At 41.8% G+C, this 23,144-nt stretch overlaps 1 protein-coding gene and 1 long non-coding RNA gene across 5 annotated transcripts in view; one reads left to right on the top strand and one right to left on the bottom strand.

The window, feature by feature from the left end:
• Nucleotides 1–23,144, bottom strand: part of sema5ba (sema domain, seven thrombospondin repeats (type 1 and type 1-like), transmembrane domain (TM) and short cytoplasmic domain, (semaphorin) 5Ba) — a 945,671-nt gene that overhangs the window by 107,350 nt on the left and 815,177 nt on the right. For all 4 annotated transcript variants that reach the window (XM_034185844.1, XM_034185841.1, XM_034185842.1 and 1 more), the window contains 2 exons: nucleotides 17,316–17,528; nucleotides 1,805–1,975 (listed from right to left, as the gene is read on the bottom strand). In XM_034185844.1, the coding sequence (XP_034041735.1) occupies nucleotides 1,805–1,975; nucleotides 17,316–17,528 (384 nt within the window). The remainder of the gene's footprint in view (nucleotides 1–1,804; nucleotides 1,976–17,315; nucleotides 17,529–23,144) is intronic.
• On the top strand, nucleotides 5,275–22,119 carry LOC117524126. Its single transcript, XR_004564722.1, has 3 exons — nucleotides 5,275–5,410; nucleotides 12,738–12,742; nucleotides 22,109–22,119. It is a non-coding gene; the product is annotated as an uncharacterized LOC117524126 (long non-coding RNA).

Below are 23,144 nucleotides of genomic sequence, written 5' to 3'. Positions count from 1 at the left end.
GTGTCTTCATCTCGTCAGTTCAGGTCACATGTGAAAGCATGCACTGGTCCCATGCCTCACCGCATCCAACAAACAAGGACACTGCCTTGGGTCCTGGATGGCAACCACCCATAGTGCAGCAGATACCTGAAACAATCATTCAAATGGTGATAAAAGCATCCATTTCGGCACAAATACTCCTTAGAGATTCCTCTTTTGAAAAAACTGATTGGCCACTTGAATTTAGAATCGGCAGTCAGGTAGGGGTCAATTGAAGAATTACACAGGGGTCAAAATAAAAAGATGCTCCAATCATATTGGAAACTATACAACATTATTTGCCTGATCATAAAGATTCCAAAAAGGTAGAGTTTGGACAATATGTGACTGAATTCTATGGAGTTATGGGATAAAAACAGCAACAATGGTGACAAAGACCAGTTTCAGTTTGTACAGGGGTCAAAAGTTAAAGTTGCTCCAATTTTGGTAAAAAAGTGATGCAAATTATTGGTTGAGCTAATAAGATTAATAAATTGAATAGTTTTGACAGTGTTGAATGCTTGGTCTTCAACGTAAAGGTCAAACAAGGTCAACGGCCATTGGATTCTATGACGTGACATATGTTATCCCATAATGTGATAACTAAGCATGACACATGGTCCAAATTATTCCTTTTATAACCCTACTAACTCAACTCATGATGTAGCAAATAATAATACAATAACATGCTTTTGGAGGGCGGTATGCATTTTCAGAGGCCCGACGTTCATGGCCAGTCGCCCAAAATGACAGATATTCGCCCGAGTTAGACAAGGGCGCATATCTATCATTTTGGGCAACTGGCCATGAACAGAGGGACTCAAAAAATGCATACCGCATGACAACAGCATGTTATTTGCATTATTATCACTTTACTGAGATACACAACACATAACGCGTACATAACAAGTTGGCTCACTTTAACTTTTGTAGTGTCGGCTGGCGCGCTGCTCTCCAAATTCGGCAGTGCGTCCTCATCAAGCTGGCTGCTTTGGCTGCGCTGTTCATTGTCGCACTAACCATGAGAAAATCATCCGGAATATCCATATTGGGACCAATACACACACTTCTCACCTTTTTATGTTTTCCTCTGCGGACAGTTCTTGGGCTGTGCGCGCTATGATGTCATTTGTTTATGCACAGCGGGCAGGTATAGCCAGATAGTGTCGACATAAATCTATGATACCGGCCTAGCAACGCCTCAGTAAAGTGATAATAATGTGGTATAGCTTTCAATATGATTGGAGCATCTTTTAATTTTGACCCCTGTGTAATTCTTCAATTGACCTCTACCAGACCACCGACATAATTCAAGTGGCCAATCATTTTTTTTTTTCAAATGAGGAATGTCTAAGAAGTTTTGGGCCGAATTTGATGCTTTTATCACCATTTGCAGGATTCTGCTCTGCATATTCTCTTGTCTGCTGCACTACCAGGCAGACAACAGGTAAACAGCCAGGTTATATATGGATTTTCCTTTGACATTTTCCAGAAATTATTATGGTGATGGTAATTTTGTGAATGATAAATTGGTAAAATTTGGTCTCTTAAAAAATCACAAGGAAAAAGGAGCTAATCCCTCTGCTGTTCTCATGATTGAGATGAAAATGATGTCAGAATAAATGTGGCAGTCTGCAGAATGAGCCTATATTCATCACCTGTTTTCAACTCTAAAACAGTGTGGTTACCAGCAGCACCAACAGTAATAATAATAATAATAATAATTGTAATTCTCGAAGCGTTATTACACCTGATTATAAAATTAATGGTTTGTGTGTGATCTTACCATCACAAGTGTGTGTGTTACACAGGGCCTCTTCAGTGTGTAGTCCTATGCAGATATCTCCTCCGTTGGTAGGGTTAGGGCTGCTGCAGGAGCGTGTCCGCTGGTAGTGACCACCACCACAGCCCACTGAGCACTGAGACCAGGATGACCAGCAGGACCAGGCGCCATTCACTGACATACACACAGGTACACATTAGAAAATCATATACATTGCTTTTCTTCACACACATATTTTTGCTAAGTGCCCAGCAGTTAAAACCCCACTTGCATTAATGGTTTAATCAACTAAAATGAATAATGTTGATTAATTAAAAAAACAAACAAACAAACAAAAAAAAAAACATGGCAACATCAAAGTCTTTGTTTTGAGAAATATTACAGTAAGTATCATTGACATTTTCAGTAACTGTAGATACACCAAAATCTGAAGGAAATCTACAAATAAAAGGAGAGAGAACCTCATTGCTGTTTGCATACTGTATGAGATCATTCAAATTATTTCTTGTTGATTTACGAGGTGCAGGGGTGGTGTATAAGTGGTTAGCACGCTTGGTTTCAGTATGGAAGGTTCCCGGTTCAAACCCCACCCCTGCCACATTTCTCCATGTAATGTGGGATTGTGTCAGGAAGAGCATCCGGCATAAAATTTGTGCCAAATCAACATGTAGACCCACACTGGATCTACTGAGGTGACCCTGAGTGAAAACAAGGGAGCAGCTGAAGGGACTTACTTTTAATTGCATTGTGTGGTGCTTCAGTTTACACCTTGTGAAAAATCAGAGCCATTACTGTATGTCCGAAACAACTAGTAGCAGTCTGAACCTCATGCAACTTTGAGCAGGTGTATAAGTACGATCCTCCTACCAGAATGTTGGACATCTCTAGGTTCTGGGATCTGGTGGCTGATCCATGAGTCAGTTGCAAACAACCAAATTTCAGTGAAATTTCAACGGTGGTAGAACTGCTGATGACAAGGAAACTGCAAGGGGTCTGTGGTTATTAGGGCTAAAGTTATTCAGGTGGGTGCAAATGCTGTCCTCCTGGCATTGCAAGCAATATTTGCTTCCATTCTGAAAGCAGGTCACATCCCAACACAATGTAAGAACGGAATTATTGTCCGTCTCCAGGAAGGAAAACATGCTTGCTTGGATTGCAACAATGCCTCCACTTCCTCCACATACTAAGAGGAGCTATGGCCCCGCTCCCCCAACATCCGCAGCATGACCCCATCCACCCATTAAACTGCCTCTTCAACCTGCTACTGTCAGGGAGGAGACTGAGGTGTCTCCAGCCCAGGACCAGCACTCAACTCCCTCCCTGCCTTCCGCCATTTCTCCCTGCTGCTCCCCTCACACACAAACTCTGGATCCTGACCCCTCCCCGTCACTGACTTCTTACTCCTGACACCCACCTCACAAACACTGAACGTATCTCCAAGCACTGATTATGCACTACATGCACTTTAAATTAGTTTGAATAAGCTCATCGATGTTGAATCACTGCTTAATTTGCACAGGCCATACTGCTACCACCAGGTACCTCACTGACCACATTCTACTGTCTACCGTATCTATAGACTCTTTTTTTGCTACTGTTATGTTTTTTTGTTTTGTTTTTTTACTCTGTATTGTCTAGGAGACTGAGAGCACGGTATGTGCAAGGGTCATTCACCGGTGATATGGATACCTTTGCAAGAGAACAAAGCTCCAAGTCTTCAGGGTGCTTCAAGTCTAACTGTATGACTGAAACGTGGGCATGAACCGGTGACCTAAGATAATAACTGGATATATTTGGTACCAGGTGTCTCTAGACAATCTTTGGGTACTACTAAAATTACTTTATGTCAAACAAAAGATTAATTAGGGGCAATCAGATATGGCATACTACTTGGCCATGTGGCACATTTCTCTGTTCTTCATCCAGGACCAAGGTGCCTCCTGAAGACACCAGTAATTGGAAAAGGAAAAAGGTAAACCCACATATTACCTTGCTGCAGTAGATTTAGGGATATTTTTGGGAGGGATGAAGTGGTTGTCTGCTTGAATGGCTGCAAACCATAAGCCAGAGTAGTTATGGAGTGTGATGGCTGTAGCAACATGTGGTACAAGCACACTCTGCCAGACCTGCCCAGACATGACACATTGCTGTGAATTCAACTTTAAAAAGCTGTTTCATGTTTAGATGCAGTAAAGATGGCTTTTCAAAAATGAAATAATTGAGAGCAGAGTAGGAGAAACCGGGGCATGGTGAATCACGAGGCACAGTGAATCAGTAACTATATCTGAAAAACTACATATATATTTGCAGCAGTTATGCCATATTTTTATGCATAACGACAGCCCCCTTATAAATTAGTGTTTTGTTTTTGGATACATTAAAGGTAAATCTAAGTGGCAAGTGAAGTCCTATCAAAAGGTTTTTTTTTTTTTTTTTTGTGGATGTCCGTATCTTTGTATTTATTTCTCACAGTAGAGGAAAGGTGGTCCAAAAAATTATTAGTTAGAAGACTATCCCGTCCAACTGATGAGCATGTGTTATGTCTTCTCCAGACTATCAGCTATTTGATAACGACTCATGTGTGTCACATGCACCCGAGGCACAGTGAATTGGGGCACAGTGAATCAGTCTAGAAAGTGATTTACTAAGCCCCAGTATCAAGTGGATGACAAATATTAGTGTTGAAGCTTATACATTTATTTTTCCATGAATTATTTCTATAATTTGTGTATATAAACAACTGTTTTCACATTTGAACAGAAATGATGACAGTTGTATTTATAATAGTTTCTAAAGGATTTATGTCAATATATCAGACACTGGATTATAGTTTGAATATGCATCAGCATGTATTTAATAATTTTGAAGAAATCTTTATAGTCATGTTTTTTTCTTTATATTCTAAGTTGATTCACTGTGTCTCGGACACTGATTCACTGTGCCCTGTCAATCAAAAATTTGTAATTCGATTTTAAACATCTGTAAATTACAATTGCAGAGAAATAAATAACACAGACTTATAAACAATAACTTGCTGTATTAAATCCACAACAGAATGACCTAAACCTATGCATAATGTGTTTATGCTGCCACAAAACAACATTTCTGATCCACTGTGCCCCAGCTTCCCCTACTTTGTGATTTTCAGGCTACTAGCTGAGTGATCCCTTCAAACACTCACACTCCTGCATCCCTCTTCCCTGTGCACATGCACACATTCACTACACACTGTGTACACTGCCCACATCCTTCTCTCCATCATATGTTATTATTTGACACTCACTGTCTCTTTTTACATATGGAACGTGCACTAAGACCAGCGTGACATCTGCCAAACATGGATGACCATCTGCTGGGAGGAAATGAAGGCTGCCTTGTTGGAGCTTCATTGGGTGCACAGTTTAGCACAGCTGGTAAACTAAACTAAAGAAGTAAAACTAAGTAAAATATATACTACAGGACAAGCCATAAATTATTAACACGTCGGCTACAAACAAGAAATATTAAAGGGATGCACTTAAGAGTAATTGAGGCCTCCGCTGTGCATGTGAATTTGTGACCACGCTGGGTCAGATGATGTTATAAACATCATTCAGTATTCTGTGGTCAGTATGCCGTGATGAGGAATTTGAAACAGATAACTTCATTTGTCCAAGGACTCTTGGAGCGCTGCTGCTAACCATCAGCTAATGAAGCTAATGATCCACTCAGCGGTATTTTACTGCCACCACTGACCTCTCTCTGTCTCTGTCTCTCTCTCTGTCTCTCCTCTCATTCTGCTTCAGTGTTTCCATCCAGTGCTTTGCAGTGACTCAAGTCTTTTTTTACAAATCCACAACAGAACAGTTTTAAAATGGCCAATAACTGACTTTATTTGTGCTGTGGGAGTTTGTGCCTTCGCTTACTTTTAGTGTAAAGTTCTCTGCAAAAAATGTCAAGATCATAAATATGATATTGTCAAAATAAAAAATGAGATTTTTATGTATAAACATGTGTTGCAAATTCAACGAACATTTTGTTTCTCATGGGTCTGATGGTATGAACTAAGTGAAACACATGGCACAGATACAGTCAGTTTCTGGCCGTTTTAGTAAACTGCTCACTAAGTTATGGGCCCATACAAAAAAACAAAACTATAAGGTGGCATAGGACAATAACAAGTGCTCAGAGAGATACCACACCCACATTTAAAAGTCTCAGGCATGTAGATAAAATCTTACATGGGCTTTTAAACACTAATGTTCACGAACAAGAAGATATCTGTAATCAGTTAGCTAAAGTAAGCCCCGCCAGCTGCTCCCTTGTTTTCACTTGGGGTCGCCACAGCAGATCCAAGGTGGATCTGCATATTGATTTGGCACAACTTTTACACTGGATGCCCTTCCTGACGCAACTCCACATTACATGGAGAACTGTGGCAGGGGTGGGGTTTGAACCAAGAACCTTCTGCACTGAAACCAAGCTCACTAACCATTTGTACACCACCCCCTTAATCCATCCATCCATCCATCCATCCATCCATCCATCCATCCATCCATCCATCCATCCATCCATCCATCCATCCATCCATCCATCCATCCATCCATCCATCCAAACTAAAATAACCCATATTTCGATATTAGCATGGGTCCACATATCGGACTTTGTTGACTGATTCTAACAGAAATTAAATCACTGCTTCCCATCCAATGTAGCTGCCATTTTTGACCAAAATCAGATAAGGAGTGCTTAAGAAAACTTGATTACATACATACATACATACAGTGAGGAAAATAAGTATGTAAACACCCTGCAATGTTGCAAGTTCTCCCATTTAGAAATCATGGAGGGGTCTGAAAATTTCATCTTAGGTGCATGTCCACTGTGAGAGACATAATCAAAAAAAATAAATAAATAAAAAAAATCCAGAAATCACAATGTATGATTTTTTTAATAATTTATTTGTATGTCACTGCTGCAAATAAGTATTTGACCCCTACCAACCAGCAAGAATTCTGGCTCACACAGACCTGTTTTTTTTTCTTTAAGAAGCCCTCTGATGATTCTGAGAAAGCTCAGAATTACACAGGAGGACCTGGTCAATGACCTGGAGAGCTGGGACCACAGTTACAAAGATTACATTAGTAACACATGATGCTGTCATGGTTTAAAATCTGCAGGGCAGCAAGGTCCCCCTGCTCAAGCCAGCACATGTCCAGTTCACCAGTGACCGTCTGGATCATCCAGAGGAGGCATGGGAGAAGGTCATGTGGTCAGATGAGACCAGAATTGTTAAGTGTCGGACGCAGCTCGGAGAACCGACCAGCGTTTGAAGGACCCAGTATGAAATAAGCAGAGCACGGTACAAAGGCTAACTGAATTTAATACATAACAGTGATAATATAATAACAAAAAGGTGCGGCCTGGCGTGGTGCGCTCCCAGCAGCGCTAACGGTCCGGAGCCAGAAGCTGTTTCGGACCCAAGGACCCCGCCGACACCCCCCAGGTGGCCGCAACAACCGAGTCTGTGAAAGAAGGAACCATTATGTGAGTCCACACTCTACACACAGAACACTTAAAGGTGTACAAACAGCAAACACTTCCTGGCTTGATTACTGATCAGCTTCCCAACCTGCAGGCATGGAACATCCAGTTCACAAAACTCCACTGCAGTGGAAGCTGATACATGACTAACAAACAGCTCAATACAATAAGGTGTGAGGGACACCACATTTACTGACTGTATAACTGTTAGTCACAAAATCTAACGTACCTCAGGAAGTGTGCTGACGAGCGTGAAACCTCACCCCCTCCTCTTTCACAGACTGTGCATCAAACCTGGACGTTCTCAGCATCTGCTGCTGATGAGATGGCTCCCGAGACGACGATCTCACCCGTCTGGTCACAAGGTCGAGTCTCTGGCAAATACACACTGTGCACTCCAGTCTTAAATGCCAACATGTTCCAATCCATCCAGATGCACCACAGCTGTGAGTCCTGACGAGTCGCAGGTGATCAGGGTGAGGTCCTGACAGCCTCAGCAACACAGCCACTCAGTCCCAAACGCACGCCACCTGGGAGGAAAACCAAAAGACAGAAACAAACCGGCAGCCAGGCCCCCCCAGCCATATAACAAGAATAGAGCTTTTTGCAATCAACTCCACTTACCATGTTTAGAGGATGAGAACAACCCCAAGATAACCATCCCAACCGTGAAGCATGGGGGTGGAAACATCATACTCTGGGGGTGCTCTTCTGCAAAGGGGACAGGATGACTGCACCGTATTGAAGGGAGGATGGATGGGGTCATGTATTGCGAGATTTTGGCAAACAACCTCCTTCCCTCAGTAAGAGCATTGAAGACGGGTCATGGCTGGGTCTTCCAGCATGACAATGACCCCAAACACACCCCAAACATTTCAAAGTCCTGGAGTGGCCTGGCTAGTCTCCAGACCTGAACTCAATAGAAAATCTTTGGAGGGAGCTGAAACTCCAAACCTGAAAGATTTGGAGAAGATCTATATGGAGGAGTGGACCAAAATTCCTGCTGCAGTGTGTGAAAACCTGGTGAAATACTACAGGAAACGTTTGACCTCTGTAATTGCAAACAAAGGCTACTGTACCAAATATTAACATTGATTTCCACAGGTGTTCAAATACTTATTTTCAGCAGTAACATACAAATAAATTCTAAAAAAAAAAAAATCATACATTGTGATTTCTGGATTTTTTTTTTTTTTTAGATTATGTCTCTCACAGTGGACGTGCACCTAAGATGAAAATTTCAGACCACTCCATGATTTCTAAGTGGGAGAACTTGCAAAATCACAGGGTGTTCAAATACGTATTTTTCTCACTGTATATACATACATACATACATACATACATATATACATACATACATACATACTGTAATTATAGCAGAGACCGTAGCATTCACAACAGCATACGCCATTGAGCATACGCAAATTATTGGCTGAGCTTATACAAGGGAATAGTTTGCACCATGTGTCATGCTTACAGTTGTATGCAAAGTTTGGGCACCCCTAATAATTTTCATGATTTTCCTTTATAAATAATTTGTTGTCTGGATCAGAAGTTTCACTTAAATATATCATATAGCAGACAAACACACTGATATTTGAGAAGTGAAAAGAAGTTTCTAGAATTTACAGAAAGTGTGAAATAATTCTTTAAACAAAATTAGGCAGGTGCATAAATTTGGGCACCCCAATAGAAAAAAATACATCAATATTTAGTAGATCCTCCTTTTGCAGAAATAACAGCCTCTAAACACTTCCTATAGCTTCCAATGAGAGTCTGGATTCTGGTTGAAGGTATTTTGGACAATTCTTCTTTACAAAACATCTCAGGTTTGTTGGTTTCTGAGCATGGACAGCCCGCTTAAAATCACACCACAGATTTTCAATAATATTCAGGTCTGAGGACTGAGATGGCCATTCTAGAATGTCATGCTTGTTCCCCTGCATGAATGCCTTAGTAGATTTTGAGCAGTGTTTAGGGTCATTGTCTTGCTGAAAGATCCAGCGCCGGCGCAACTTCAACTTTGTCACTGATTCATGAACATTGTTCTCAAGGATCTGCTGATATTGTGATGCTGAAAAACTAATTCGTGCATTTATTTCCTCTAGGCTGGACTATTGTAATTCATTATTATCAGGTTGTCCTAAAAGTTCCCTAAAAAGCCTTCAGTTAATTCAAAATGCTGCAGCTAGAGTACTAACGGGGACTAGAAGGAGAGAGCATATCTCACCCATATTGGCCTCTCTTCATTGGCTTCCTGTTAATTCTAGAATAGAATTTAAAATTCTTCTTCTTACTTATAAGGTTTTGAATAATCAGGTCCCATCTTATCTTAGGGACCTCGTAGTACCATATCACCCCAATAGAGCGCTTCGCTCTCAGACTGCAGGCTTACTTGTAGTTCCTAGAGTTTGTAAGAGTAGAATGGGAGGCAGAGCCTTCAGCTTTCAGGCTCCTCTCCTGTGGAACCAGCTCCCAATTCAGATCAGGGAGACAGACACCCTCTCTACTTTTAAGATTAGGCTTAAAACTTTCCTTTTTGCTAAAGCTTATAGTTAGGGCTGGATCAGGTGACCCTGAACCATCCCTTAGTTATGCTGCTATAGACGTAGACTGCTGGGGGGTTCCCATGATGCACTGTTTCTTTCTCTTTTTGCTCTGTATGCACCACTCTGCATTTAATCATTAGTGATTGATCTCTGCTCCCCTCCTCAGCATGTCTTTTTCCTGGTTCTCTCCCTCAGCCCCAACCAGTCCCAGCAGAAGACTGCCCCTCCATGAGCCTGGTTCTGCTGGAGGTTTCTTCCTGTTAAAAGGGAGTTTTTCCTTCCCACTGTAGCCAAGTGCTTGCTCACAGGGGGTCGTTTTGACCGTTGGGGTTTTACATAATTATTGTATGGCCTTGCCTTGCAATATAGAGCGCCTTGGGGCAACTGTTTGTTGTGATTTGCCGCTATATAAAAAAAAAATTGATTGAAAATTGAAATTGATATTGACTGGAATCCAGTGTGACCCTCAACTTTAACAAGATTCCCAATACCTGCACTGTCCACACAGTCACAGAACATAATGGAAACACCTCCAAATTTTACTGCTGTGTTCTTTTTTTGGCCATGCATACTGCACGTTGTTATGTCCAAATAACTCAATTTTAGTTTCATCAGTCCACCGCACCTTATTCCAAAATGAAGCCGGCTTGTCCAAATGTGCTTTAGCATACCTCAAGGGACTCTGTTTGTGGCGTGTATGCAGAAAAGGCTTTCTCTGCATTACAGCATCATACAACATCCTCTTGTGCAAAGTGTGCTGTATAATTGAAAGATGCACAGAGACACTGCTGCAAGATTATGTTGTAGGTCTTTGGAGCAGGTCTGTGGGTTGACTATGACTGTTCTCACCATCCTTTGCTTCAGCTTATCTGAGATTTTACTTGGCCTGCCATTTCGGGCCTTAACTAGTACTGTGCCTGCGGTCTTCCATTTCATTACTATGTTCCTCACATTGGAAACTGACAGCTGACATCTCTCAGATAGCTTTTTGTATCCTTTTCCTCAACCCTGATGTTGAACAGTCTTTGTTTTCAGGTCATTTGAGAGTTGTTTAGAGGCCTCCATGTTGCCAATCACTAGAAGAGATGCAAAGAGGAGAAACATTAGCAAATGGCCACCTTAAATACCCTTTCTCATGATTGGATTCACCTGTGTAAGGAGGTCAAGGGTCAATGAGCTTACCAAACCAATTTTGTGTTCCAGTAATTATTGCTAAATGTATTCAAATCAATAAAATGATAAGGGTGCCCAAATTTATGCACCTGCCTAATTTTGTTTAAATAACTATTGCACACTTTCTGTAAATACTACAGACTTCATTTTACTTCTCAAATGTCAGTGTTCGTCTGTTACATGATATATTTTACTGAAATTTCTGATCCAGACAACCAATGATTTATAAAGGAAAATCATGAAAATTATCAGGGGTGTCCAAACTTTTGCATATAACTGTTGTCACCATATTACAGGGTGACAATGGCAGTTCACCTTTTTTGACCTTTCCTTTAAAGACCAAGCACTCAGCACTCAGCACATTAAAAAAAAAACATATTAGCTTAATAAAAGTGTACATCGCTTCTTTTAACTTTTGACCCTGGTACAAACTGAAACAGAACTTTTGTCACCATTTTTGCTGTTTTTCCTCAACAATTCCATAACATTCACTCCTAGATCATTCAAACTACACCTTTTTTTGTGGGGGGAAACTTTATGATCAGCCAAATAATGTGGTATACTTTTCAATCTGACGGAGCAATTTTTAAATGTTGAAGTCTGTGTAATCCTTCATTGACCAGTACCTGGATTTCGATGGCACTCTGGGAAGGCTATCATGCATTTTTGTGTAGGCCATAGTGTACTAAGGATGGTTTGGAATTGTTGTTTAGTGGTACAGATTAGGTCAAAGATAGCTTTCAGATCATGGACTAACAGTACACATTTACAGCGACATGTAACAGGAGAGCGAATTGAACCAAGGTCAACATAATGGTAGCCGAACTCCTGATCCACAGAGCTACCTGCAATACAATACATGAAATGATACATAAATAGCAACAAAAGTTGGCATTGGTTGTAGTTTCTGATTAGAATTTGAATCTGTTTATTTAAAATCCAATTCTCATTTTTCTTTGCAAATTCATAACTTCTCCCATGATGATGATGATGATGATGATGATTAAAATAACCCTGTGGAGTCCAGGGTATACTTTTTTGACTACTTTTGGTTTTACCTTTATAATTTACATTTAAAAAGTGTTTACCTGGCCTTGTTTGGTGTCATTTTTTTGTCAGCACATCTTCACCTGTGTGACTTTATAGTTTTTCATTCATTCTGACCTACTCTATTAACACAGAGAACCTAAAATCACATAAAAAAGTAGAAAAGTAGAAAAAAGTTTATTTTTTTACTGTGAAAACCACAAATTTGATAACAAACCTCTTAACAAACCATTTTCATAACTTCAAATGTAAATATAAATTGTAATTTTCAAAAACATATGTAAAAATGTAGTTAAATATGACTATTTACATAAAAGCAGGACATGCTTCAGGCATTTTTTTTGTACAATTATTTACAAAACAGTCAGATTTCACAATAAAATTTAGAATTTCAAAAACATATGTACAAATATAATACAGGAAATGCTAATGCTAAACTATTTAGAAAACAATCAGATGTCAAAATATGATTTAGAATGTAAATATAAATGGTAAATTTAAAAAAAATATTTAAATTGTAGTGCAGGACATGCTAAACTATTTGTACCACTCAAAAAAAAAAAAAAAAACAATTCCTGTCCAAGGGGTACATAGCAGGCCTGACACTTCCACGGTGTGTCACTCCTCTTGTTGCCCACGTGAAGGCATCGTTGGCACCTCAGTCTGCCTTTTGTGGCCTTTTGGTGAGGTCTGTGCCTGTTACAATTGTCACAGGAACATGGTTCTGGCTCCTGTTCTGTGGGACACCTGTTTTGTCTGTGCCACACAGCTGACACACCAGCTCCACCATAAAGTCCTTGTGTGTCATGGGCAGCACTTGCTTGACACTGACACTGACACTGATCTCACTATGCAAGATGAATGCATTTGTGGTTGAAATGTCAAGGAAGTGCAGCAACACTGTCCTGTACCAGCGTGCAGTTTTCTGAAGGGTGGAATAGTACTGGATGAGCTGGTCAGATAGGTCGACTCCACCATTGTTTTTATTATAAGCCAATACTGGGGTAGGACTTGGACTGTATTTCATCATCCAGTGTCCATCCTTCACATCCTTCACCCTTCTCTGTACTGTCTCACCCAAAAACACATGATGGATGGTGGAGCACACCATCATCTCCCGTGTGTCCATCCACTTTACAAATACCAGAGGCCCCTCTCTTATCCATCTTATAGATCCTCTTTCAGATTTTTTTGTGAGAGCATTTGCCCTCCCTCTGGGGCATCCTCATCTGTTCTCTCTGTATGTGCCACATGCCCCAAACTTCATGTTAGCCAGGTCCATGAACAGTTTGGGACTCATGTAAGAATTGTCCATGTAAATGTGATAACCAGTACCAAGCGAGGATGGCTGGATCAGGTTCATGACCAGATCGTACGACAGCCCATGCTCACTTGTGGTCACAGTCTTGCCAGTGTAAATGGTGAACTTAAGTGTGCAGTCATTACTTGAAACAGCCAACACAAAAAGTTTTATGCCCCATTTTGTTGGCTTGTCCTTCAAACATTGAGTCATTCCAGTATTTGCCTTTGTCACCACAATCCTTTCATCCACTGCCAGCTCCCTCCTCAGGTGGTAATAAGGCTGGCAGGCACTGAGGATGTCATCATAAAGAAGCCTGACTCAAAACAGTTTTTCATGACCTGCTGTTCCCTTTTTTCTATCATGTTCTACATCCTCATCTGGATCACTTAGGTGTTTCTGTGTAGGCTCTCAGTTGTTCAGGTGGTTTCCATACTAGAGAAGCTTGAATCTTCGACTGGACTGGGTTGCTTGACGCGAGGACGTTCCGCTTCAAATCGCAGAAGCTTCCTCAGCTAAAATTCTTGCTCTGGTGATCTGACTTCTGTCTTGACTCTTGTAGAGAAGAATAAACAAGAAGTCACAAAAGCTGGAGTTTTAAACCTAACCAGACCCCTCCTACTGAGAGAGAGACTGCTATAGGCTAGTGACTAAACAATAGCTCTAATTAGCACCTATTGTGCTCTAGTTAGCACCCTCCTAATGACAGGGCAGCTGTCCATCTCCTGATGGCTCCCTTGATGACTCTGCTGATGACATGAATGACTCATTAACATGAACAAAAGACTGAAACTGCTTTGACCTGAGTACCCCATTGTAAACAGGAGATAAAGCGTGTCTCAGACCCCCTCCCCGGTTAAGGCTGGGTTTCAAACGTTTCACAAATAATGCCTCCTTGACCCCTCTCTCAAACCATTTCTTCTCTCTGGCTAATATTTTAACTTCCTTGTCCTCAAATGTGTGGTTAGTGTCTTTAAGGTGGAGATGAACTGCAGACTGAGGTCCACTGGCGCCCTCTCTGCGGTGCTGGTATAGCCTTTTGTGTAAAGGTTGCTTAGTCTCACCTATGTAGTGTTCGTTACAGTTTTCCTGACATCTGATAGAATACACTACATTGCTCTGTTTGTAACTAGGGATCCTGTCCTTAGGGTCAACTAATTTCTGTCTCAAGGTGTTGACCGGTTTAAAGTAAACTGGGATTTTAAGCTGTCTGAAGATCCTCTGTAGTTTTTCCCCTACTCCTGCTAAATAAGGGAGAGACACTCCTCTTCTTCTTGTCTCCGTCTCCTGTCTATCTGGTCTCTTTGTTCTCTGGGACTTCTGCACTTTGTCCAGGGACCATCATGAATGATGATGCCCGTGACAGCCTTGACGTCTTTCACGGGCATCTCTCCCAGTCACTGGTTCAGATATGTTGATGATACATGGGTTAAAATCAAGCAACAGGAAGTTGAGGACTTTACAGAACACATCAACTCGGTGGATGCCAATATCAAGTTCACACGTGAAGATGCCAGAAACAACCATTTAGCCTTCTTGGACTGTGATGTTGTGATTGGAGAGAACAGGCAGCTCCAGACAGGGTTTACAGAAAACCAACTCACACTGACCAATATCTGCTCTTTGGCTCAAACCACCCCCTTGAACACAAGCTTGGGGTGATCAGGACGCTTCAACACAGAGCCCTACAGGTGCCCACAACTGCAGAGGGAAGGGCTAAAGAACAACAACTTGTCCGGAAAGCCCTCACAGTATGTGGGTACCCACGATGGTCCCTGGACAAAGTGCAGACGTCCCAGAGAACAAAGAGACCAAATAGACAGGAGACGGAGACAAGAAGAAGAGGAGTGTCTCTCCCTTATTTAGCAGGAGTAGGGGAAAAACTACAGAGGATCTTCAGACAGCACAAAATCCCAGTTTACTTTAAACCGGTCAACACCTTGAGACAGAAATTAGTTCACCCTAAGGACAGGATCCCTAGTTACAAACAGAGCAATGTAGTGTATTCTATCAGATGTCAGGAAAACTGTAACGAACACTACATACTACATAGGTGAGACTAAGCAACCTTTACACAAAAGGCTATACCAGCACCGCAGAGAGGGCGCCAGTGGACCTCAGTCTGCAGTTCATCTCCACCTTAAAGACACTAACCACACATTTGAGGACAAGGAAGTTAAAATATTAGCCAGAGAGAAGAAATGGTTTGAGAGAGGGGTCAAGGAGGCATTCTTTGTGAAACGTTTGAAACCCAGCCTTAACCGGGGAGGGGGTCTGAGACAAGCTTTATCCCCTGTTTACAATGGGGTACTCAGGTCAAAGCAGTTTCGGTCTTTTGTTCATGTTAATGAGTCATTCACGTCATCAGCAGAGTCATCAAGGGAGCCATCAGGAGATGGACAGCTGCCCTGTCATTAGGAGGGTGCTAACTAGAGCACAATAGGTGCTAATTAGAGCTATTGTTTAGTCACTAGCCTATAGCAGTCTGCCTTTCGGTAGGAGGGGTCTGGTTAGGTTTAAAACTCCAGCTTTTGTGACTTCTTGATTATTCTTCTCTACAAGAGTCAAGACAGAAGTCAGACCACCAGAGCAAGAATTTTAGCTGAGGAAGCTTCTGCGATTTGAAGCGAAACGTCCTTGCGTCAAGCAACCCAGTCCAGTCAAAGATTCAAGCTTCTCTACTATCACTTAGGTAGATGTTCCACAATATCGATCACAATCTGTCTCTTATCATTACTTTCACTGGAAAGGGCACAGACAAAATATGACTTTGTTTCCAGTAGTCCTGGAAACTTGGCAGTGACACCAACAACATGTATATCAGAAGTCAAAAAATTTGTACAGATCTTCCATTTCAATGTTGTATTTTTCCTCCAGTGCCTTGTTTTTTGCAGCAATTTTATTGGTGTTGGTGCAAATTGTTCTAATTGTGTCAATTGCAAAAAACAAAAGGAAAAAGGTCTTTTGGACTTTGGGTGGAAAGTGTATCAACCTGGACTCCTGGTGTTCTCTGAGGCTGAAATCTGCTTACTGCTGGAACGGTGTCTGCATCCTCCTCCGTGTTCCAGCAGTCAGCGCTGGGGCGATCTGGATCTGGAAACAGAAGCGTAAGCTCCGACCCTCTCTTCAGATCTCCATGCAGATGTTGGTGGATCCACCTGCTTTGGTTGCTCCTCCAGAACAGAAGAGGGATCATCTCTTTCATGACCAGAATCCTCACTGTCTGTTTCAGACTCTGACAACGTGCTGCACGCTCCGTCTTCCTCCAGTTCAAAAAATAACTGAAGTGCTTGCTCCACATTCATAAAACACTTCATTTTTACAAAAAACAAAACAAAACAAACAACGACAAAACACTGACCACACATGCTTCCCACTAGTAACAAAGAGAAAACGCACACACAATCAGACCCATGTGGGGTGGGTGGGCTGTGATTAAGCACATGTGGGGTTATTGAACGCACGTGGGGTTAGTGACTTCTTATTGATGGAAAATTTCAGGAGCCAACCAATGAGGAAGAAGGAGTCATATTTCTTCCCACTGCTGTTGCTGCTGCAGTAGAGAAGGAAATGATCCTTTTGGCTGTGTGTGTGTGTGTACATAAACGCACAGTGAAAAATGACAATAATATTCATGAAAATGCATGGCGTAAAAAATACTCATAAGTCAAGTTATACTAGGCCTATTAACAAAATTTAAAAAGTGGTATAAAGGTTGAAGTCTCCACATTCAACACACATTTAAAGGAAGCCTCAGAGTGCAGCAGATTGTTACGTCCGTTTAATTAGATCATTTGACTTTTTACGCAAGAGCGCACCATTCGACTCCAGAGGATTAATTAACTTTTTCAACTTGACAAAGCAGAGATAATACCACCTTTAGAATAACCATGACCTGTGGTTGACCTTTGGCGTTACTCACCTGGACATGCCTGGATGTTGCAGTCCTGATACTCCATGGGTGAACCTCGGCAGGCTGTGGCGGCACTCTTCCCCTCTGGCCCAGCGCACGTCCGCCTACGAGTGCGGTATCCTTTAGCACAGCTCTGAGAACAGGTAGACCAAGTCTCCCAAGGTGACCATCCCGAACCTACAGTTCTCACCACTGGTGTCTTCAGAAGCTCCTCAACAAGGGCTGCAAAAAAGAAAAAAGCTTCCAGGTGAGTTCAAAGCGTGAAATGCATGCAGTGCTGTCAGGATGGATGGAGTTTAGAGAAAGATAAAGCATGCAGAGTGCACAGGTTATATGACACTAGCAGGCGTATTTCTCTCTGTCCTTCCTTTAAACTACCTAGATCTCATATGCTCCCCACTGTTGCTTTTTGTCTGTGTTTCACCAGTTTTTCAGAGTTGATGTGGACCCCCGTGACTGTCAGGGGGAGACACATAATCAATTCGGGAGAGTAGGGGACAGAAAAAGCCAGTGGTGCAGTGAAAGCAGTGGCCTGTGGCCCCGTGTTCCTCTGTCAGTGTGTCTGGAGGAGTGTCGGACTGTGACCATGTCATTAACAGTTTGTAGGGGAGCTAACAGGTGAACATTATCACAATTCTTTCCTCTCTCTGGGTGTGCAGGAACTGGACAATGTGTGTCTGCATGTCACAGGTTTTTATCTTGATCAGAATTTACACGTTACGTTGTTGGTGTTTTTATGCATTGAAGTAAAAGTTGTAAGATTTCTTGTATGCACACAAAAGGCTTATTTCTCTCATAGGTATCACATTTGTTAACGCCGTGTTCATGGATACCTCATCTTTGCCAAGATAATCAATCTAATCAGCAGGTGTGGCCCAATATGATATTGATTAAACAGAATGAAATTGGACAGGTGCATCTTAGAGTGGTCACAATGAAAAGGTAACTCTAAAATGTGCAGTTCTATCCAGCCCAGTCTCACACTATTAGATTGTGATACCATCACGAAAGGTAGTAATTTTTTGTGATAGGGTCATCAAACCATATCCCTAACCATAGCCATCAATATAACCATAACCTGAATGCCCCATGGGAGGGCTGCAAAACAGCCAGTCCAGTCTCAAATTAGACTGTGGTACGATCACAAAAATCTATCACATTTAATGAGGGTGTCATGATCTCATCGATTAAATCACTTTACGTGGTCCCATCACAAACTGCCATGAGACTGTGTTGGTTTTATCACACAGCACAAAACCACAGATGTTCTAAGTTTTCAGGGTCTGTACAATTTGGAATGCCCACCACTGCCTGTGAACTGAAAAGTGTACAGTACAGCGCCAAAATGTGATGTCAAATATCCATGAGAGTGCTTGAGCTGGTTCTACATTATCGCTTCAAAATGACCATTTTGTGTACTAGTCTGAGTGCAATGTGTGGCCTTGTTAAATCCTCATACAGTGGTGACAAAGTGAGTTATTTATCAGTATCTAAGGGCCCTGTCCCACTGGCGTTTAGAAGGATTTGTGTATGGATTGCGCACAAAATTGGCCCATATTCGCCAAACATCCGCAATATCTGTGTAACATGCCCGTATGAGTCTGCCGTCATCCGAACACACCCCTGATCATCCGCAGAGGCACGCATGTCCACAGCTAGGATTTTTGAGCTGTTCAAAAATCTGAATGCGGATGACATCCGCCTTACATACTCCATATATACTCAATTCATACACAATACATACTCACTCTATGCACTGTATATCTGCTGTTAACCGCTGATATCCGCAACTGATGGGGATTTGCGGCTTGGCAGCGGACCAGGACAGTGTGTAAAACAGATATATTGCTTGCTCATCATGTCCACATCACAAACTAAAATATGTTGGAGCGACTGCATACAAACTGGCCACAAATAAAGCGTTGTTATTACATGTGCTTTGCAGCTGATTTGCAGACAATCTGTGAATGCATAACAAAACTCACGTAAACCCAAAGTGTGGCAGAAAGTGACATACCTGCCAGTCAGTGCCGGTCCAGCTGTGTAAATCCACAAAGACGTAGCTGCTGCAATCTAGGACTTTCATTTAACACCAACAAAAGGAAGAGACGCTGTTTAGCCACAACTCACTCAACTCCCGTTCCCCAAACTCATGAACAGTTAACCCTCGCATGACAACACTCAACTTGTGATCAACTTGTCCAAGTCCAGCAAATGCTCCAGAGGCTGTATTGTTGGTGTGAATAGTGATGCCGAAAGGAGCGAGTGTGCTTCTTTTATGACCGCAATGCAGATGCCATGCACGTGAAACACGTTCGCGATGCATTCATAATACACCCGTAATACTGCCGTGATAATCTCAATGTGTCGGATCAGTTTCCTCACTACATGCGTTATATAACCGTGATTGTTCATCATATATTCGCTATATATTATTAATATATCCGTAATTCATACTGGGACATTTGTCATTTTTGGTCATTTTTGTTGCGGACGACAATGAACGCCCGCAATTTGTATACTCAATTCATGCGCAATTAATCCTCTCCCCAGTGGTACAGGGCCCTAATGTATCAATCATCAGTTTGGTGAAAGAATATTAACTTGCAAATTCCACCTCTATTCAGAGAGTTTGCAACACTGGCAACTGGCTGATCTTACACACTGGAAGGAGGCAGGTTTTTTTGTTGGCAGAGTGCTTTTCCAACTGACTGGTCCACTCGCTCATTGTGTATGATTTACTGATCTCAGATATACTTATAGAAATATTTAAATCAATAACATTGTGAAAAATGATACAAAATGCTGCAGCCAGATGCAGGCAAATGACATTCACACAATTCCAGTCATGTCTGTCTTGGTTTTTAACACTGAGCATTTAGCAGAAAACTCAAAGCAACAGTCATGAGCAGAGAGGACCCCAGCATGCTGACTGCAGGAATGTCAGTGACTCAACAGAATAGAGAACAGCAAAGACTAAGAGATTTTAACAGTAATTAAAAGAGTCAAAATGGATGCAGACAGGTTGTTTTCTTTTCTTTTCTGCTCTGCATGTACTGCTGTGACTCTTTGGAGCATTACAAAACCCTGCAAGATAAACATGAACAAAGTCTGGAATACCTGCTATAAATGCAGCTCTGGGACACAAGAATTCCTGTGAGCATTAATATGAGCGAAGTGGCGGCACAAAAGGCCCAGGCACAAGCTAGGTCATGGTACAGGAAGGCCCAAACAGGAAATGCCAAATTTTGAGTCCACAGTGAAACAGGAAATGTCAAATGTTGAACACTTCCTGGACCAACAGTACGGGGGATTAACCTATTTTTCAGTATGTTGATTTTGCTGTGGCATGTTTAATCTCTGTAAGGTTTTTGTGTAACTTTTTGTTTGTCTCAATTTAAAAAAAAGTAAAATTAAATAAAAGACAAAGAGGAGATCGCATGTGAATAGAGAAGATCTCGCAGGAATTCAGTGGGAAGTCGACAATGAAACTGGATACGTCAAATGTTGACCACTTGCTAGAGCGACAGCATGGGAGATGAAGCTTTTTCAGTATGTTATTTTTGCTGTGGTATGTTTAATTTCTCTAAGGTTTTTGTATAACTTTTTGTTTGTCTCAACTTAAAAAAAGGCAAGGAGGAGATCTCATGTGAGTAGAGGAGATCTCATGGGAATTCAGTGGACAATCGACACTGAAACAGGAAATGCTAAATGTTGAGTAGACACTGGAACCGGGAACATGAAAGTGAGAGGCAGTATGCATGTTGACAGCTCATGAGGTCAGATAGTGACTATTTAGTTTGTAAATCACATGAAGGTTTTAGCCATGCTAATGCTCCCCAGGACCATTTACTGAAATAAGTGTGAAGGACTATCTCTCACTTATGTGAGAGACTATTATGTGATAGTGAACAGCTTTGCAGTGTTCTATTTATTGTGACCCTGGTTATATCAGACGGTTGTCAAATCAACTTTTTGCTTTTGGCTTTTTTTAACAAATAAAAAAATGGCATATTTTGCAAAAGCACATGTATATGTAAACACCAACACACACCTCACATTAACGTACTGGTTTTTACATAGAATGCATGAGTCAACCAATCAGTGTTAGCGGAGGCACATTTTACCCATAATCCCTTTGGCATCTGTCTGTGTTTGTCACGAAAGAACGAGATTGCGAGTACAGATGGGTTTCCTTCACAGGGTGGCTGGGCACTCCCTTAGCGATAGGGTGAGGAGCTGGCTCACTCGGGAGGAGCTCGGAGTCGAGCCGCTGCTCCTCCACATCGAAAGGAGCCAGCTGAGGTGGCTCGGGCATCTTTTTTGGATGCCCCCTGGACACCTTGCTGGAGAGGTGTTCTAGGCACGTCCCAGTGGGAGGAGGCCCCGGGGAAGACCCAGGACACGATGGAGGGAGTACATCTCTCTGCTGGCTTGGGAATGCCTCGGGGTTCCCCCGGAGGAGTTGGGGGAGGTGTGTGTGGATCGGGAGGTCTGGGCGGCTTTGCTTGAGCTGCTGCCCCCGCGACCTGACTCTGGATAAAGCGGAAGAAAATGGATGGATGGATGATATATTTTAACTTTGTACAAATGACATAATTGACATTAATTGAGTTATTCTATCTGTATTCATTTTATTTACACTTCAAAACCATAAGTTTATTTTCCAAGCCCTCCGCCTCATAGCGACACTGTTATTGTGTAGAGAGTTGACCTTTGCTGCTCCTCTCAGCTGCACTACTACTACAAGCTATGTAGTAAACAGGAGCTTCCAGCAGTGGGCAGGATGCACCAAGACAGAGGGGCTGACTCATTGCTTGGGTCTGTGGTCGTTTTTGACGCTACCAGAAGCAATTGAGCTTGTTAGTTGCAAGTGTACCGGAGACAATACTAAAAGTTATAGGTTAGCTGTAACTTCTGATAATTTTTTGGGTGGTTTATCGGTTGAGCTTCATAAAAGATAACTTTTCAGTTAGCTGATTATCTGTTATCGAAGTCAAGTTTTTGGTTAGCTGTGCCCACCACTGAGCAGATGACATGGTTTCTCAAATCATCACTGACTGTTCAAACATCACTCTGGATTTCAAGCAGTTTGGATTCTGTGCCTCTCCACTCTTCCTCCTGACTCTGGGACCTTGATTCCCAAATGAAATTCCAAATTTTAGTTTCACGTGAAAAGAGGAATGTGGACCACTAAGCCAGTGATTCTCAACCGGGGTGCCGTGGGCAATTATCAAATATCACCATTATCGGATGTATGTGCTGTAATAGTGTGGCAGATGGTGTAATGCTCTTTTATTCCAGTAGATGGCAGCAAAGCGTGCAGTAGCGCTGAGCCGTGTGCTGACAAGGAGGCGTGATCGCCATTTTAATTCTGGGCAAGTTAGTGATTTGTGTGCGTAGAAGTTCACTTAGTCTCGTCAAGAAACAGGTGGAATATGCCGGAAAGCTGTGCATGTTGGCAAAGTCACAAACGGAGGAACAAGGGAGACAATATTTCCTTCCATAAGTAAGTGGTTTTGGTTATTGTTGTCACTTTGTCCGTGATATTTGGATGATAAACAGCTGTATGTCTCCTGCCGTACCTGTGTCACCCGATGACACGGATCATTAATTTCACTTATGTCTAGATGATATTTTCCACTGCTAGACCAATGTCTAGTTCAAATTCTTGTCGTTAGTGACTAAAAATTGTTCGACAAGACTGGGGAGTTTTTTTTTTTTTGCACCTTAAAATAATCAATCAATCAATTTTTTTTTATATAGCGCCAAATCACAACAAACAGTTGCCCCAAGGCGCTTTATATTGTAAGGCAAGGCCATACAATAATTATGTAA

The sequence above is a fragment of the Thalassophryne amazonica genome, chromosome 14, assembly GCF_902500255.1.
Source record: "Thalassophryne amazonica chromosome 14, fThaAma1.1, whole genome shotgun sequence".
Classification (NCBI taxonomy): Eukaryota; Metazoa; Chordata; class Actinopteri; order Batrachoidiformes; family Batrachoididae; genus Thalassophryne; species Thalassophryne amazonica.
The sequence above is the reverse complement of the archived record's forward strand: the minus strand, read 5'-3'. Positions and strand labels throughout refer to the sequence as shown.